Source organism: Zosterops lateralis, assembly GCF_965231275.1.
Source record: "Zosterops lateralis genome assembly, chromosome: 4".
Classification (NCBI taxonomy): domain Eukaryota; kingdom Metazoa; phylum Chordata; class Aves; order Passeriformes; family Zosteropidae; genus Zosterops; species Zosterops lateralis.
The window spans coordinates 55,755,588-55,771,905 of record NC_139765.1 but is presented as its reverse complement, the minus strand read 5'-3'; the positions used below and the strand labels follow the sequence as shown (position 1 = coordinate 55,771,905).

Here is a 16,318-nt window from a genome sequence, read left to right as displayed (position 1 = left end):
AGTTTGAACTGATGGCTTCTATTTCTGTGGGTGATGAGGCTGTGAACAGTAGCATACATAGGCCCCACAGCTGAACACCATCATTGGTTTAAGTCCCACAGGTAGCACCTACACACCAGAGTAAGTCTGTGGAAGGACTCTACATGCTGTGAATATGAGATTCAGCAAGATTAAACTCTTCAAATGCCTCATGTGTACATATTCAGTGCCACTTCAGAGAGTAGCTTGAGATGCCTATTCTGCAAGCACAGTAGCCCTAAGTTTTCTCTGTAGATGACAAAAGCAAATTCCTGCAGAGGGATTCCGATAACTGGGGATTTGGAAAGCTGGAGCAACCTGGGCAGGATAAATTTTAGTTTAGGTTCCTAAATTGTAGATTCCAGTGTGGGGGAGTTACATGAAGTCAATGATTAGCCTTAACATGAAAGCCTACGTACATCCTTAAACAAAAGTTTTCCTTTGTGTGGTTCCAAATTTGCAGCTATTTGCACATGTATTTCCTTCTGTCTCTTGTGAATTGTTTGATGTTCAAACTGGCTCTGGAGGAAGCTACATTTTCTTCTAAAGACAAGTCAAATAGATAATACGTGAATGATTTAAATTTCAAGAGCGGCCAGAGACTGGACCAACAAGTTCTGCAGGTTGCCTTTGCCAGATCTGCTAAGGCCAAAGAAGCCTGGGCAACAACAGCCACCCGAGGGAGCAGGCTCCACCCCACCAGATTAGTTCCACTGATACATAATCTAGAGGATTAAAAGAAAACATGGTCCCAAAAACTGAAACATACACAGGTAAGGTAGTTCCTGAATCAAGCAAGTATAGAATAAAAAGAAAACAAACCAAACAAAGAAAACCCTCCAATCCACTTTATTCCATATTTATATTTTACTCAAGTTTTCAGTCAGCAAGGAATAGTTTTCTGCCCATGACAATTTCAGTGATTCTGACATTTTACACTAATGGAGCTTCTGTCATTTTGCAACTGATCCTACCTAGAGTTCTAACCCTTTTTCCTTGTTCCATTCAGCAATCTATGCAGACATCCTTTACAAAAACATCTAATAAAGAAACTACAGAGCATGCAATCTTACCCTAGTTTACAGAATGCAGCACATGGCACATTAGAGTACTTCTTTCCAAAGGGATTACTTAATAAAAAAAGGAAAACAGCACCTATCTTAAAGTGGACATTTTCATACGTAAATTTTTGCACTGCAAATTAAGATATCATTACAGCAGAAGAGGGGAAACATTATTGTAAAAATTCTTTTTCCCAGGAAATCCAAGTTACTTTTTCATGAACTGTTGGAATGAAGATAATCATCCTTAGTACTCAAATCTGTTATGAAACAGCGCTTGTCAAGAGGTCCAACTGCTTTGAAGTGAATGTTTCATTAGTTTGGTAGCCTACAGGGCACAATTAGGTATTACGATGAAGCTACGATGAATATGGCTTTCCTATGTTGATAACATCGTTAGGTTTCACACAGGCAATCTGACAGCTGAGGGGGTTACAATCCTGCAGATACATTAAGTAATACATCTTTGCACACACAGATTACACATCAAATTATGCCCTAGCACAAACCTGTTGATTTTGTATCTTATATAGGACAATTAGGACATACCTGTGCTACATGATGAAACAGACTACCAAATCAAGTAGACAGATTTTACTTAATACAACTGAACTTGCACAACTGAACCTCTCTCAAACATATCTAACAATACAACTCAGTATACTGAGTATATACTGACTAGGAATGATCTGTTTACATAAGAAACAGGACGGAGCTAAATACCAATCAGTACAGAGATTTTCTGTGCCTTTCCACAGAAGCTGAGTTGCAGTGCTGGAATGAAAATTTGCTGCTGTCTTATACAGTTCAGTCATCAGCAAAATCACATCAAAGGACTTACTTAAAATTCACAGTCAAGATGATAGAGGAAGTTTTTCCAACAGTACTAATTTTGGTTTCAAGTTTAAAGTAAAAGGAGGTAGTGCAGTAAGGTTCAACCCAATTTTACTGATGCCAGGTATATTTGCCAGTGGCCTGTGGGTTGTCTTGTAATGTGATATTTGAAGAGGATTTGTTTCCATCAGTATATGTGTGTAAGAAAACATCAACTGGTCTCCTGGTTTAACATCTTCTCTTTTGTCATACCTGTAAAGAATAAAGAAAGTTTATTTTTATTCCTTGCTTTACCTATTAAAGATGGCCATTACTACAGAGTCATGTAGCATCCAGGATGAAACACAAAAAGGAACTAACATTCTCAGTTATATCTCCTGATTAAATAGTACTAGAGGAGGAAATAGTATTTTTTAAGAATGTAGGGACTCAGTCATTCCATGCAAGTTCAACAAGTTCTTTCTGCTGCTATGGGGATATAAATCACGACCCCTAGAAAATTTATTCTTACTAGTTCCCTATTTGAATTCAGTGGAGAAAGGACTCCAAAGCCTAAAATTGTAGGAAACTGGACAAATTTTTAAGTTTTACTCTACAAGAAAACTGTTTTTGGAGAAATGTGGGGATCTTGTTTTTGTTTGGGGTTTTTTGCTGCTTTTTGTTTGTGGGTTTTTTTAGTAATTCTAAAAAATACTTTATGTGGTACTTAGGCAGAAAACCTTTCCTTCTGGTAGTCATACATTAGAGTAGGAGCCTCAGAAAATAGCAGGGAGAAAAACTCCTTGAACACTGGAGGAAAGAAAGAACCTGGCAATTACAGTACTAATTTGGCACTTGTTATTTCTAAGTTCAGTTCCCTGATCTACTACATGTTTGGGCAGGTCACTTTGGGTCAGCTTTTATAAACTGTTTAAGTACCAGAATACATAAAAAATTATATATAAAATTAAAAAAAATATTAAAAATATAACTACTGAGTTCTAGAACTATTTATTATGTACACTTACAGCTATTTCTTAAAAGAATTCAATCTAGGAGTCAATGTTCAATCTAGCTATCGAGGGAAATTACAGGATGAGAAAAGAAGTGACTTAGCCATTTGGCAGAGATGTGAAAGATCTAGTTTCAGACAGTTTTCATCTGATCTACCCAAAACTGAAGTTCATTATCTCTTAAGAGCTGTATGAACCCCTTTTATCTTCTAGGAATTGAGACAGATCTCCCTCACTGTCTCTTGAGGACATGGTTTTACTTTGCAATAGTTATTTGTTCATTCACTGAGGAGAGGCAGGTGCTATTTATAGTTTAAGGGTTAGGATAGTCACACTGGACACAACAGCCTGATCGAGTCCTCAGTCCAGCAACTTCAAAGGAGAAGAAAGTTAAATTCACTGCAAAACACTCCATAAATCACTGTTTGGCTCTGTAACCTGAGTGAAGAGCAGTGCCCTACTCTTCACCTTTTCTGTTGCCCTGTTCTGTGAACTGTTTTCTACTTGGAGCTCCTATTCTTAGGCACCTGAATTCTTCCACATGTTTCACAGGCATCCTACTCAGGCCATGACTTTTCTTGCAGACATGGACACAGGTAGGGAAGCAGTGCAGTCCCAGCCCTACACACCCTTAAATGCACCTAGGACAAAATTCAGCCTGCATTTTGCAGGCCTGGCCTCTCATTTGCCTGAATTCCCTGAAAAAAAGTCTCTTGATATTTTTGTAATGCTCCCTGAAATGGCAGTCATTAACATTTAAAATATTTGAAGAAAGTACTTTACAGAAAACTAGAGTTTTTGTGTGGGTTGTTAACTAAAATTCTGGCAACTCGGAAAGGACCCCAGGCCTACAGAATCCATAACTCTCACTAAATACACCATATAATGCAGAATTAGACTTTGCACACTAAACAGTTGTTTTCTTCTTCTAAAACAATGGCATGCTAATTTCACCTGCTATTTCCAAAAATATCACAATACCCCTTAGGTTGGTAGATACATCCAAAGTGGCAGAAGGAAGAGCATTACTTTGTAACAACCTTACCAACTACTAATTTCACATTTTCTTCATCAGCAAGTAAAAGGCCTTTCATCTGGCTGTAACCATTTCTGAATTTTATTATTTTTAAATACTTTAAGCTTACACAGCGTATTTATTCAGGGTTCAAAGAGACTGCACTAATTGAAGACAAGATTGTAACACCTGCTTCGTGTAAGAACCTGCATCAAGCTCCTTTCAATCACCCTTTGAAGAAAAATAATAGATTGCTTGCATTTTTCTTGAGGCACATAGATTTAATCTGAGCACACTACTGAGAGCTGATAACTTTAAGACACTTTTATTTATGGACTGCAGTTATCTGATGAATCATCAGCCTTCACAGCCACCCCATCCCTAATCTGTTTCCACCTGACATACACTGTCTCTGAAGATGTTAAGTTAGTGTTCACCCCTCTGAAAGGCTGTCACCTTCTTGGACAATGAGAAAATGGACAGTTGGTGCCACTAAACTTTGCACTATTGTGCTGTCAGACCAAGTGGCAGTCCTGTGTATGATGTTCAGTTGTGGACTTTGCCTGATTGTTTTAAAGTGAAACTTTATGCTGAATCAGCCCTTCCTTGAGCTTTTGTTTTGCTGAGTACAAATAAAAGTGAGAGAGAAATTGCTCTGTAGCTGCAGCACTATGAAACATCAATCAGTGACAGGGATATTATTCATTTACGTTCCAATCCCACTAGGATTACAAGCCTTACAAGCCTTACAAACCCAAAGCAAACCAACTCAAAAAGCTCACTGGAAAGAAGCACAACTGAAAGAATAGAGTGGTATACAGAGTAGTGTGTGTGTATTTAAGTATATTTAAAAACTCCAAAGACTGAAACATTTCAGCTATCATGCACATTCTATCCCTTGTACTCTAGCAGCTTAATGTTTCCTCCCAATTCATGGCTTAAGACTTTCTCTAGATTCAACATACAAAAAAAATTTGAAATAAACAGTAAATAGGTAATTGTGAAGGCTTAAAACAGTCTGTACCATCATCAGAGTGTTTGGAAATAAAAAGGCATAGCAAGATCAATGATTTTTGTAATTCCCTTGGAAGGATTCTTTCCCCTTCTTCTGATTTACTTCCAAAGTACTTTTATCTCTAAACATACCAATAATTAAATTATGTTTGTTCATCTGATCCTGAATACTGTAACTGGGGAAATAGAACTCTATGCTCAGATTACTTCTTAAATCAAAATCTGCTTGTGTTGCTTCTGTTTGGTGCAGTATGAAGGGAGGCTTTGTGTCACCTTCAAATTAATCATTTTCATTAAGATAATTTTCATTTAAGTTAAAAACTTATGCTTCAGCTGAAGAGGTAGGCCTAAAAATCAGAAAGCTGTCTATTTTTTGGTTTTCATCCTGAAAAGCAAATGATGCCACCCCACAATGTCTCCTACTATTCATTCAATATTCCAACTCTTAAAAAGTGTCTATGTATCACTGTTGGTCTAGTAATAAAACACCCAACAGTCTTCCCTCAGAGCTAATGAATGTGTTCACACCAGCAACTTCAACGCCATCTATATGAAGATGTTCCACATAAAAATGGACTTTCAATATTAAGACTTTTAATATTAATATTCAATATTCACATTGACACATATCATTCAGACAAACAAATCATCATATACACTGTTCTGCCAAGAACAGCTCTGTTTCACAAGGTCTAGTGGGGTATCAAACCTAGCCACATTAAACATGTTGGTATCAATTTTGGTAAGCTAACAATTTTTGTGCTGTTTCTGATGGCTTTAGAATCACAGAATCATTAAGGTTGGAAAAGATGTCTAAGAACATCAAGCCAAATCATCACCTAGTGCCACCACCATGTCCACCCTTAAACCATGGCTCCAAGTGCCATATTCACTTTTAACACTTCCAGGGATGGTCACTCCACCACTTCCCTGGGCAGCATGCTCCAAAGCCTGACAATCCTTGCCATGAAGGCATTTTTCCCGGTATCGCACCTAAACCTCCCGTGGTACAACTTGAGGCCATTTCCTCTTGTCCTTTGAAATAGTCTATGCTATGTAGGTAAATCAGAATCAACCGAAACAATGAAAAAACACTGCAGTGCTTTTTTTCTGAAATGGCAGCACTGCAGACACCAAAAATTCTCTGAAAATTCATATTAGTCTTAAGCTGGTTTAATAAATATGCTGTACCAGAAATGGTGTTTGCAATGCCTGTCCCTGTGCATATGCAAAAAAGGAAAAAGCAGGCTACTGTCCTCAGATCAAAATGCCTCATCCAGAACATACCTCCAATCGGAATTGATTTCTAGAAACCGTGAAACTCCCGTTTGCGCTGCAGCCACATCAATATGAACAGAGACATCTACATTAATAAAGAAAATAGAACACAGTTTCAAAATTCTTCCAAGCACGCTCAGATTAATAATTAACAAAAGAGTAAAAAAGAAGATGCATGTACCTAGTTTGAAGAAGTAGTGTTCAATACATAAAAATATATACTGAAATTGAAATGAAGTGAACATACCTCAAGCCAGCTTTACATACCTGCTGTTGAAGGTACCAACTCATGCAACTTCTGAATTGCTACTCCTCCAGGATAATTGAAATGTGAAACATATAACGATGTTCCTGAATAAACAGCATTAAGTAGAAGATGCATTATAATAAAGAAAGACCCGAGTTTGTTCAGCCAGGATCTCCGGTAGTTATTCAGACTGTTGAGGAAGAGAAAAAGAAGGAAGAATAAACTCTTATTTTCTTTCACACTGGTCACTGACTACTGTGACTCAACTGTGCTGGAAACTCTACTTCTAGATAATAAAGATTAATGCAAATTTTATTAATCCTGTGTAGGATGCATTTATTACCAATTTCTAGATGATTAACTTCTAGTGACATTTAAATTAGAACCTTCTCATTAATAAAGCTAAGACAAACTACCAATAAAGCTAAGTATTTGTGTTTTAAAACTTCAGCTATTAATATATTTTCTTTTAAAGAAGCTAAACTCTGAACTTCAACTTGTTTAATCAATATACCCAAACATAACTATTTAACTCCATGTTTCACAAGCTTCACTTGTGTATTAAACTATCTCCTGAGGTAAATTGCGTCAACAGCTCAGGAGTCCACTGGAATATGTCTTTTTTTCTGGTAGATAGAATAAATTACTAAATTAGGGCTCTATTCTCAATTGTCATCCAGACTTCCCAAATAGTCCTGTCAAAGCATTTGACTTTTCTCTGTTTCCACTTGTCTCTGCAGTCAAATGAGTACAAAGACCTTGAACTCCTTTCTACAGCATATGAGTATTTCAATATGATCCAGAGTTCAACACAGAAAAAAGTGCATAAAAATAGTTCTAATAGTTTTCCTTTTGCATTTTCAGGAGTTTAAAAAACCAACAAACAAGCAGGATTTTGAACTTACATTCGTGAGCACATTTTAGCAGCCACTATGTTGAAAACAGGGAAAGTATAGATGATGAAACGCAGCTCTTTGTGTGGGAGAAACGAATACAAGAAAATAAAGCCCAGTGCTGGCAAAAGTAAAATCCGAGTTCTCTTTTCTGTTACCCCTAAAGGTACAAACACTATACTGCATCCCAAAGCACGAGGCAGGGCTGAATAGAAATACCACAAGAAGGGAGAGGTCTTCAAGGTGAAAGGAGTTAAGGATGCTTTCACTGCCAACAAGTGAAGTAACTATTCTTTACATTACATTCTTTACTATTCTTTACATTACCCATAAACTTTGCAAATATGCAGTATACTTCTGGTATACACATTGTTCCAGCCTTATCATTGGAGAACTAAAAGCAGTTGCTTAATTACATTCACATTACTCAACAGAGGCACATCAAATGGCACAAATGATGGGCAACATGAAAAATCAAGGGGAAGAAACTTGGCTTCATATTGGTAAAAAACAAAGAGGCAAGAAAAACGTTAACAGATATTTTCTCCTAAGTTTTAAATAATGAAAAGTAGATTCTAACACCCTGAGTCTCACGAGTAATTCACATCAAGTCTTTGCTTTGGCTAGTAGTGTTCTTTTTCTCTGCATGTTTCAAAGGATACTCCCCAGTTGGAACTTTTGTTCAAAACCGTGTTATACCAGAGCACTTTCCCCTCAGGCCACACAAGTTGCCTCCAAAACAGAGAATCCACAGCAACAGTTAGCCCTAAAAGAATTAAAGAGATAGAGATCTGCATGAACTAAAAACCAGGGAAAAGCAAACTAACACATCCGAATAGCACGTATAACATACTGAGACCAACATAAACTGAAACATGCCTCATCCAAAACCAGAGAAAGCTGAATATGTCTTTCTTGCAGGGGAAATGCAGGGAAGGGAGGCACTTCTGAAGAGAAGTCTTAAAAGAAACATGTTAGACATGAATCCAATTGGGATTCACTCCAACTCCAGGTTTGAAAAAAATAGTTTAACTGAGGTTTGTTTCAGAAGAGTATTAAGAGCATTGAATGTAATAAATGATAAGAAGCTCATGTTAACTTCAAAAAGTACTAAATAAACTTTTACTGTAAAGCTGCAACTGTTTTTTGTTGAGTTAGAAAAAATAATCACTAAGTTTGCTACTATTCATTAGGTGGAGGGAGAAGGAGAATAAGGGATGAAAGGCAAAAAGAAAGCAGCAAAACTGTCAGCCTTATCTCCTCCATCAACTCTGTGAAAACTGTTCTGGTATTTAAGGATTTTGCTCAGATAGTAAATGGGAGTGGCAGTGGTTAATTTCCATTGGATCTCCAAACTTTTACATCATGAGGTGCCTCCAAATGCACCTGGCATAATTGTTCAGTGTTTCTATTATGCACTCTATGCAACAGACAGCACAGGAGTCATCATTGCACATCTGACAACACCCTATATAGTTTTTAATTATATAGGTTGGCAGAGCAGCTTAGAATATTTATGAGCATATACACACGGGTCTTCTACAGATGGGTAGAGATAAGGGAATTTTTTAACCTCTCCATCATGGAGATCACTTAAGCTGTTAAATTTAATTTAATAACGGAATAGAGCTGAACTGCAACTCTCCACACAAACCTCCTTGCTTGGTATCTCTGTCTGTCACACTGTTGTATTTTATCCTGGGACTCAGCTTAGCATCATGGCAATAGATATTACAACTGATAATATGCACAAGTAGCTACAGGCAGGTACTAATTGTACTGAAGTCAACTCATACAACTAAACCTCCAAGGTCAGGACATTATACTGTAAGCATCTAAAGACAGAGGCCACAGTAGCTTTCTCTGCTCTGTGCACATCTATCTCCTCACACAGAAATTTTCAAAGAAATAAAAAATCTTGTCATATTATTAGCAAATAGAATCAAACTAAAACATAAAACAACTTGCAATGCCCCACTTACCCTCTCTCCACCCCCCTAAAAAACCCTTAAGGGCCATTCAACAGATAAATCAGTCAAAACTCCAGACTTCTCTTGACCTTAATGTCATTTGCTTCCTTCCAAGCAAACACTTACCCAGCCAAAACATTCCAGCAGGAACAGCATGGGAAAGCACCTTGAAAATGGAGATTCTTTTAGTTAATAACGTCACAAGGAGCATGAGGCCCAAGAATATGCAGAGCTCTGATCTGAAGACTATAATCGCCAAAGCTGAGAACCAAATGAATGGCCTTTGCTTTTGCTGTATCCAAAATGTCAATGCCAGGAGCACTGCAAAAAAAACCAACAAAACAAAAAACCCCAAAACACATCATCCAACATACGGAATTATTTATTTTCTAAAAGGTGACACTCTATGCTATCTTCTTGTTCCTCTAACTTCCCACCAATCTTCTCTTGGTCTTTGTACCATTTCTAATCTAGAAATTATTCCTTTGTTAGAGAAATATAATTTGGAGTAATGCATAGCCTTATACTGTTGATGCTTAAGTAATTAGGAAAAGTATAACCATGGAAGGAACACATGGGAACTCTTTCTAGCAGAATACTTAATAGATATTGAGCGGGGAGGGGAAGAAAAACAAACCTTAAGGCAGTACTAAAAGCTTCTCAAACTACGATTCATAATTATTATTGCTCAATATCAGCTGGGCAGTTAGTTTATTCTCTTGCTAAGTATAATGTATATTCATAATAACACAAACCCATTTCAAACAGGAAAGTGAGACTACAGACTACTGCTGAGGGAGAAAGATCTATAAACTCATTTGTGTAATTAGGTGGGACACACCATATCTCTACAGATGAAGTTGTCTCTACTACTAGTTTAAATCTCAACATAGTAAAGTGCACAGGATCCTAAGGAAAATGTGAAATAGTAAGGTACAAAATCATGAAACAATTTATATTTTTTAATATGTAAAAATTATCTGAGACATTAGTACACAGTTTATCTGACAATCTACTTTTTTTTCCTCATTTCTCATCTATACAGGTTCTTACATAAACCTCACAATTTTATTAGCTGAACAACTTGCACTGAAGTATTTAGTGACTCACTTAATATCTGTCACATGTGATTCATTTTCCTCTGCATCAGCTCTGGGGGAAAACTGTATATATAGAGAAGGGTTTGACTTTTTTTCTTTTTTTTTACTCTAAGTATAGAAACTGCTGCATTTGTAGACAGCTTCAGAAGAGGAAAGTGGAGATGTTGCAGTAGGAATTTCTGCTACAATCCCATGAGAAAGTCCCTTCCTGTGCAGACCAAGTTCACAGGTTTTTTTGAACTGCAGGTGTACCTCATCCCTTTTCATAGCTCTATGCTTTATGCATTAGACATGTGTACTCAAATCTCTAGCTAATCAAAGCCATTTGACAAAACCCACATGGACACACATTCAATAAAACGATTCAACAGTCATTGGAAGCATACATGGTAAAAAAGAGTAAGAAATCTCAAGCTTTCTAGTCTTGTTATCAAACAATTTATCAAGTAGATCTGTTAATTTGGTCTGACCATACTTTTCCTGTGCTTTAACTACTGATACATTTGAAAAGAAGTTTTAAATTTTAAACTTTTTACCATGAAATACCTACCAAATGGAAGTGCAAACACATTAGGGAGGGTTCTTGTACAGTAGAACATCAAATGAAACTGAGTAACAGTGATGAGACAGAAGATTGATGCTGTAGTTGCTCCAAACTGTTTTCTAACTTCTTTCTGCAGCTTCCATAATGTGTAAATCACACTGAGCCCCAAACTTCCTCGGACTATCAGGAGAATAAAAAACAGAAATCAAAGAGTAACAATATCAGATGGATCACTGATGAATGGCCATGTTATATCACGTAATGGGAAGACATTCTGAAGATTAACACTTAAGACATCGCAATATAACTACCTTCGAAGAAACAAAAAAACTAAACATTTAGTTTATCTATTCTAATCCACTTTTAAGGTGTCTGATAGTTCTGCACAAAGGTCAGCGTTTCCATGCCAAAGTTAACAATCCTTTCTGAAGTGTACATGGGCACTCTCTAAAGAGACCGGAGACACTTGTTTTTTCTGCTCTGCCTGGCATTCGTTAGCACAGACTTTCTGTGTGCTGTTAGTTACTCCCCAAAGAGGGAGTGGAATGGCTGTGCTGGCCCCAAGTACCATTGAGGAAAAGAATATCACAATTTAACCATTGATTCAAATGTAGTAGCAATGTTTTAACTGAGGCTCTAAAGGGTGACATTTCTGAGGATAAAAATTCTCATACCTATCAGCTGGGAATAAAACTTGGACATTCTTAGCACAGAAAGTACATAGATGGCTGGGCTGGAAAGAGCAGCAATAAAAATTGGTCCAAGGAACGTTCTTGGGACAACTCCAGGAAATTCATGATGGTCATACTGCAAAAAGGAGAATCTACTTAAACAGGCAAATCAGAAACAAGGGAAAATAAACCATATTCACACCACACTTATCCTACAGATACTGTAGGGAATTGCCACCTTTAACACTGCCTGAAAATAAAGACATTATTTTCAATTTACCTTATCCAAGTCCAGCTGGTGGTACACCACATCATGGATAGCTTGTAGGTTAAAGCTTTCCTCCACTTTGGTAAAAGGACAGACAGTTAAATGAACAAAGGCCACCGCAATAAGCAGCAGCAGCAATGGGAATGACCGCCCACTTGAGCTCCTCTTCTGTGCCATCTTGAAATTCAGATATATTCTATTATTATTAAAAAGAAAATAAAAAGAAATTACACAACATGGCACAAAGTGTATAACCACAAAAAAAGATTGAAGATGCAAGGAAAATGTACTACAGCAGTCAAAAAGTTTAAACAAAGACTAGTAAGTCAAAAAAATCCAGGAAATCTTTTACCACATTCAATGAATTAAGGTAGTGCAAAATATATTCGGAAGCATCTCAGAATTTATGCCCACCATCTGTAAATACAACTGTTTTAATTTTCACCTAAAAAAACTCAGGACATGGACCCTACCTAAGAAAGTATATCCCTTTGCATTCCATACTGCCCCACTGCTGAGTGTCACCTGAGTTATGTCTGTGATTTGTGGGACAGACAGCTTTATAATTTACCCTCACTTTAACTGCACACTGGATTTACACATGATCTTTAGAACACACTCTCTTGTTTGTTCAGGGCTCCAAAATCAGTGGGAGAGAATCCACGAGGATGAGAAATTATTCAGAACAGAGTACTTTGATCTCCCAAGTTTGCCAGCAGCTGGCCAGAGAAGGACAAATCCCCTCTGGCACCCACACACGTCTCTATGGCAAGAGACATTCTGTACCCCATACTTCACACTTCTACCTAGAAATGAAGGCCACCTCTCCCCAGTGCTTCACTTCACAACACCACTGAGCCATTCTTATGGTAGTATTTATGTTGTATTTTATCATTATGATAAAATCACATGTCCAGGTGATGCCAGAGCAAATCTATTTCATGTTCTTTTAATTTAAGCTTCCCAATTTTTTGTAAGTTTACAATTTAATAAAAGACAAGTGATTTTGGTTATTGTTATTCTTGCTCTGTTCTCACAGAGACAAAATTTCAAAACCAGCACTTTTAAAGTACAACCAGGGTTTTGGTTAGAGATGTTTTCTCCTGTGTTTTGGTCTAAATATGTCCATCAAACAGATGTAAGATAGCTGGCAGATTTCCTGGGATCACTTAGCAACTGCCTCCTAGAGCTACCTTTTCCTGAAACAATGTTTGTGTTGCTCATTAGTAAAAATAAGTGAGATCATGTTCCTTGAATTCACAACTAGCACCAAAAAATCCTGAAAACTGTGTACTTCCTGTAAATTGCATGTATCTGCATATTATTTTATATATCTCACTGACTGCATCTCTTTTTCTGATGATTGCTTCTGCTGCAGACTGTAACTGAAGGTCTTAAGCCTGAGCTCAAAGACAGAGCATTGTCAGGAGCCTAAACAAACCCTTCATCCCAGGAAGTGGGAACAGCTTTCTTAAAACCTGTGCCTAGCATTACTTCTTTACAAGAACGGATAACAATAATATATGCTACAACAGAATCCTTTTCCCACAGGAGAAAGAGGTATGGGACTGACACCAGGATACCTCAAAAAGTGTCTGTCAGGAATTAAGTCCCTGCACAGGGCAATTTATGTTGCACAAATTCTTGTCTATAGAAGGCAATCGTTCCAAAATCTTCCAACAAATGCAGATAAAACTCATGTTTCTGGCCAAAGTTAACTGAGGAGAAAAACGGACACTGAAGGTTCAACCCACAGCTGCACACAGCAAGAGGGCACTTGAGCAGCTCATGCATCAGGTGAAACAGCATATTCATACTCAAGGTAGGTACTCCTGACTCCACACTCATAGCTTCTTAACACTGCAGGGATTTTAGGACCCCATAAATCCTTATTTAGGACCTAAGGGCCAAGAAGTTCTATTTTTTCCTTCTAAACTATCTGCATAACAACGAGTTATTACCATCACCTATAACTACCGCATTAATTATCCTCTGACCGATCTACAACAGTCTGCTCCTGGTATCTTTAGCTGATAACCACATGAGTAATCATTCTCAACTTCCTAAATCAGAATGAAAGTGAAGCCACATATCCCACACACAGTTTATCATAAGCTTTTCTTTTAAAAAAAACTTGACTCCAATCCTTTTGTATGCCTGAAAAAAGTAAGCATGATAGCATACTTGTACATCTTGAAGATAATGACTTGCATCATAAATACTAAAATTCCCTGAAGGGAAACATGCTGGAAGATAAAAAACCAAAGCAGAGGACAACACCCAGGTTACTGAGATAATGCCTAATAAATTCAGTGGTCTTGTCAAGACTCAAGATAACTTGCTCTGTTGAAAATTGATGCTGACAAGCATCAAAAGTCAAGTGGAATTTATCAAGACATTGAATCTGATTATTAAAATAAATTTTCTATATAAAAGCAAATACTTGCAATTATAGTTTTTTGTTCTTCAAATGACAAAAGCACAGAAACAGATTTTCACTTAAAAATAATTTAATAATGAAGGTTAGAAGAATAAACATAAGGAAATACACATAGGTTTGTCCATTGAGTACATCTTGGCAACTTCAGAAGAATCTTCCTCAGGCCTCTACAACACAGCCATACTGACTCTTCCCCCCCGCCAGGAATCGATATCAAGACCGAATCATAGAAAAGCAGAGTTTTTAATACAAAGGATTCATATTTTCTTGGGATTAAACTGGGTGGGAAAAAAAAAAAAAGGGTTTTCATGAAAAAAAAAGGGCAAAAAACCCCCAAACAAACAAACAAACAAAAAAAGTGAAGTACTTCCATCAAAAATGACTTGCTACTGTTTTATACTTTTTCAGTGAAAGCATCATTAGTTGACAAAGATTTTTTACTCTTCCCATGAAAAATCCAGCATATTCAGCTCACTTACGTTTTTCAAACATGCTTCAGAAGAGCTGTGATAGAGTTTGGCAGGCAAACTGCATGTTAAATCTGTCGGCAGAGTCGTTTCATTCCCTCACATGGAGGCACCTAAGCAGAACCACCAAGCGCGCCCCAGAACAAGGTCTTCTCCCTTCAGCCCTTCTGGTTTTGGCAAAACCCATTTTGTTTTATCTTAAATTTCCATGGCTTTTTTTTTTTTCCCTATGCTTTAATAGCTCTTTCAAGTTTGCTCTAGAATTATCACCTCAAATGAGGTGAGATTTAAACCTTGTAGTTGCTGGGATTGCTTTTTTTTTTTCTTGTATCAGGAAAAAACTGCATCTGCTATTCTTATATACACTTCCTCGTGAGTTTCGAGACTGGCTAAAAAAAAAATCCCCCAAAAACAAAACAAACGAACAAACAAACAAAAAACTAAGAGGCAAAAAAAAAAAAAAAAAAGAGAAGGTCGAGGTAGGAAATACAGTGTGGGGCACTACCAGACACAAAGGCACGACGGCGCGTTAGAGGAAGAAATGGCACTCCTGGGGCCGGGGGGAGAAACACGCAGAACGCTCCCGACTGAAACCTGCCCAGACTCAAACCGAACTCCCTCCCCGCGCCCCGTTCCGGGCGCCCCGGCCCCGGCAGGGGACACCGGGACATGGACACCCGGCCCGGCCCGGCCCAGCCCCGCGGCTGCCCCCGGGGCGGGTTAAATGCCGCCCGTGTCAGATCACCCCCGTGAGGGGCTCCGGGCCGAGACCCAACACTACCCGCCGCTACTGCAGCCGCCGGCGCCGCCTCGAGGCCGCCAGGGCCCCGCGGCAGGGGCAGGGCAGGGCAGGGCAGGGCAGGCACCGTGCCCCGCGCACACCCCTCGGGAGCGACTGCCCTGCCCGGCCCGGCTCTGCCCGGCCCGGCCGCGCTCCCTCCCGCGCTCGGGAGGCGGAGAGCCGGGGCGGCCACCTGGCAGATCCCGGCACGGCTGCCGGGAACGCCCTCTGGCCCGGCCGCAGCAAAGGCAGGGGTGGCTGGCGGCTCTCCCGCTCGGCCGCCGCCCCATCCCGCCCTCCCTCCGTCCCCGGTGCCGCCCGCCCCGCCGGCCCGGGCAGCGCCCGCAGCCCGCACTCACCGCGCGCGCGCCCACGTGGCCGCCCGGCAGAGGACAGCGCGCGAGCGGCAGCGCCCGCCCCGCCGGCACGTGACCGCCTCCCCCGCCGGCCATATTAGGTGAGGGCAGGGCACGCCCCCGGCAGCAGAAGGTCTCCGGGGCGGCCACCGAATACAAATGGCGGGCGGCTCTGAAGCCCCCACGGAGCCGGTGACTGCCCTTTCTCATGATGGCGGCGTCGCGCGAGGCTGATGGGCGTCGCTCACTCCCGCAGCTCTGCCCTGCCCCTCGCCCAGATCTCTGGGCACGCGGGGGGTTCCCATTGGTCCGGAGCGTGGCGGGCGCTGATTGGACCACGTCCCTTCGCTCCGCCGCCTCGACCAATGG

The 16,318-nt window shown here is 39.6% G+C and overlaps 1 protein-coding gene across 1 annotated transcript; it reads right to left on the bottom strand.

Annotated features, from left to right (window-relative positions):
- Positions 1-851: 851 nt before the first annotated feature.
- On the bottom strand, positions 852-15,989 carry ALG12 (ALG12 alpha-1,6-mannosyltransferase). The gene is made up of 10 exons (XM_083859667.1): positions 15,953-15,989; positions 11,918-12,101; positions 11,641-11,773; positions 10,973-11,146; positions 9,449-9,643; positions 8,015-8,118; positions 7,365-7,588; positions 6,480-6,649; positions 6,222-6,297; positions 852-2,165 (listed from the first exon to the last, which is right to left on the bottom strand). Exons 2-10 carry the CDS (start codon positions 12,080-12,082, stop codon positions 1,934-1,936), a joined length of 1,473 nt encoding a protein of 490 aa, XP_083715793.1. The 5' UTR covers positions 12,083-12,101; positions 15,953-15,989; the 3' UTR covers positions 852-1,933.
- Between the last annotated feature and the right edge of the window lie 329 nt (positions 15,990-16,318).

Excerpts from the sequence above, each read along its gene's own strand:
- ALG12 (XM_083859667.1), bottom strand. The coding sequence starts at position 12,082 with ATGGCACAGAAGAGGAGCTCAAGTGGGCGGTCATTCCCATTGCTGCTG. Across the intron at positions 7,589-8,014 it reads ACAAAAGTTCCAACTGGGGA|ACCTCTCCCTTCTTGTGGTA; the intron begins GTATCCTTTGAA and ends TTCACCTTGAAG. Across the intron at positions 2,166-6,221 it reads GAAATCAATTCCGATTGGAG|GTATGACAAAAGAGAAGATG; the intron begins GTATGTTCTGGA and ends TATTCTTTACAG.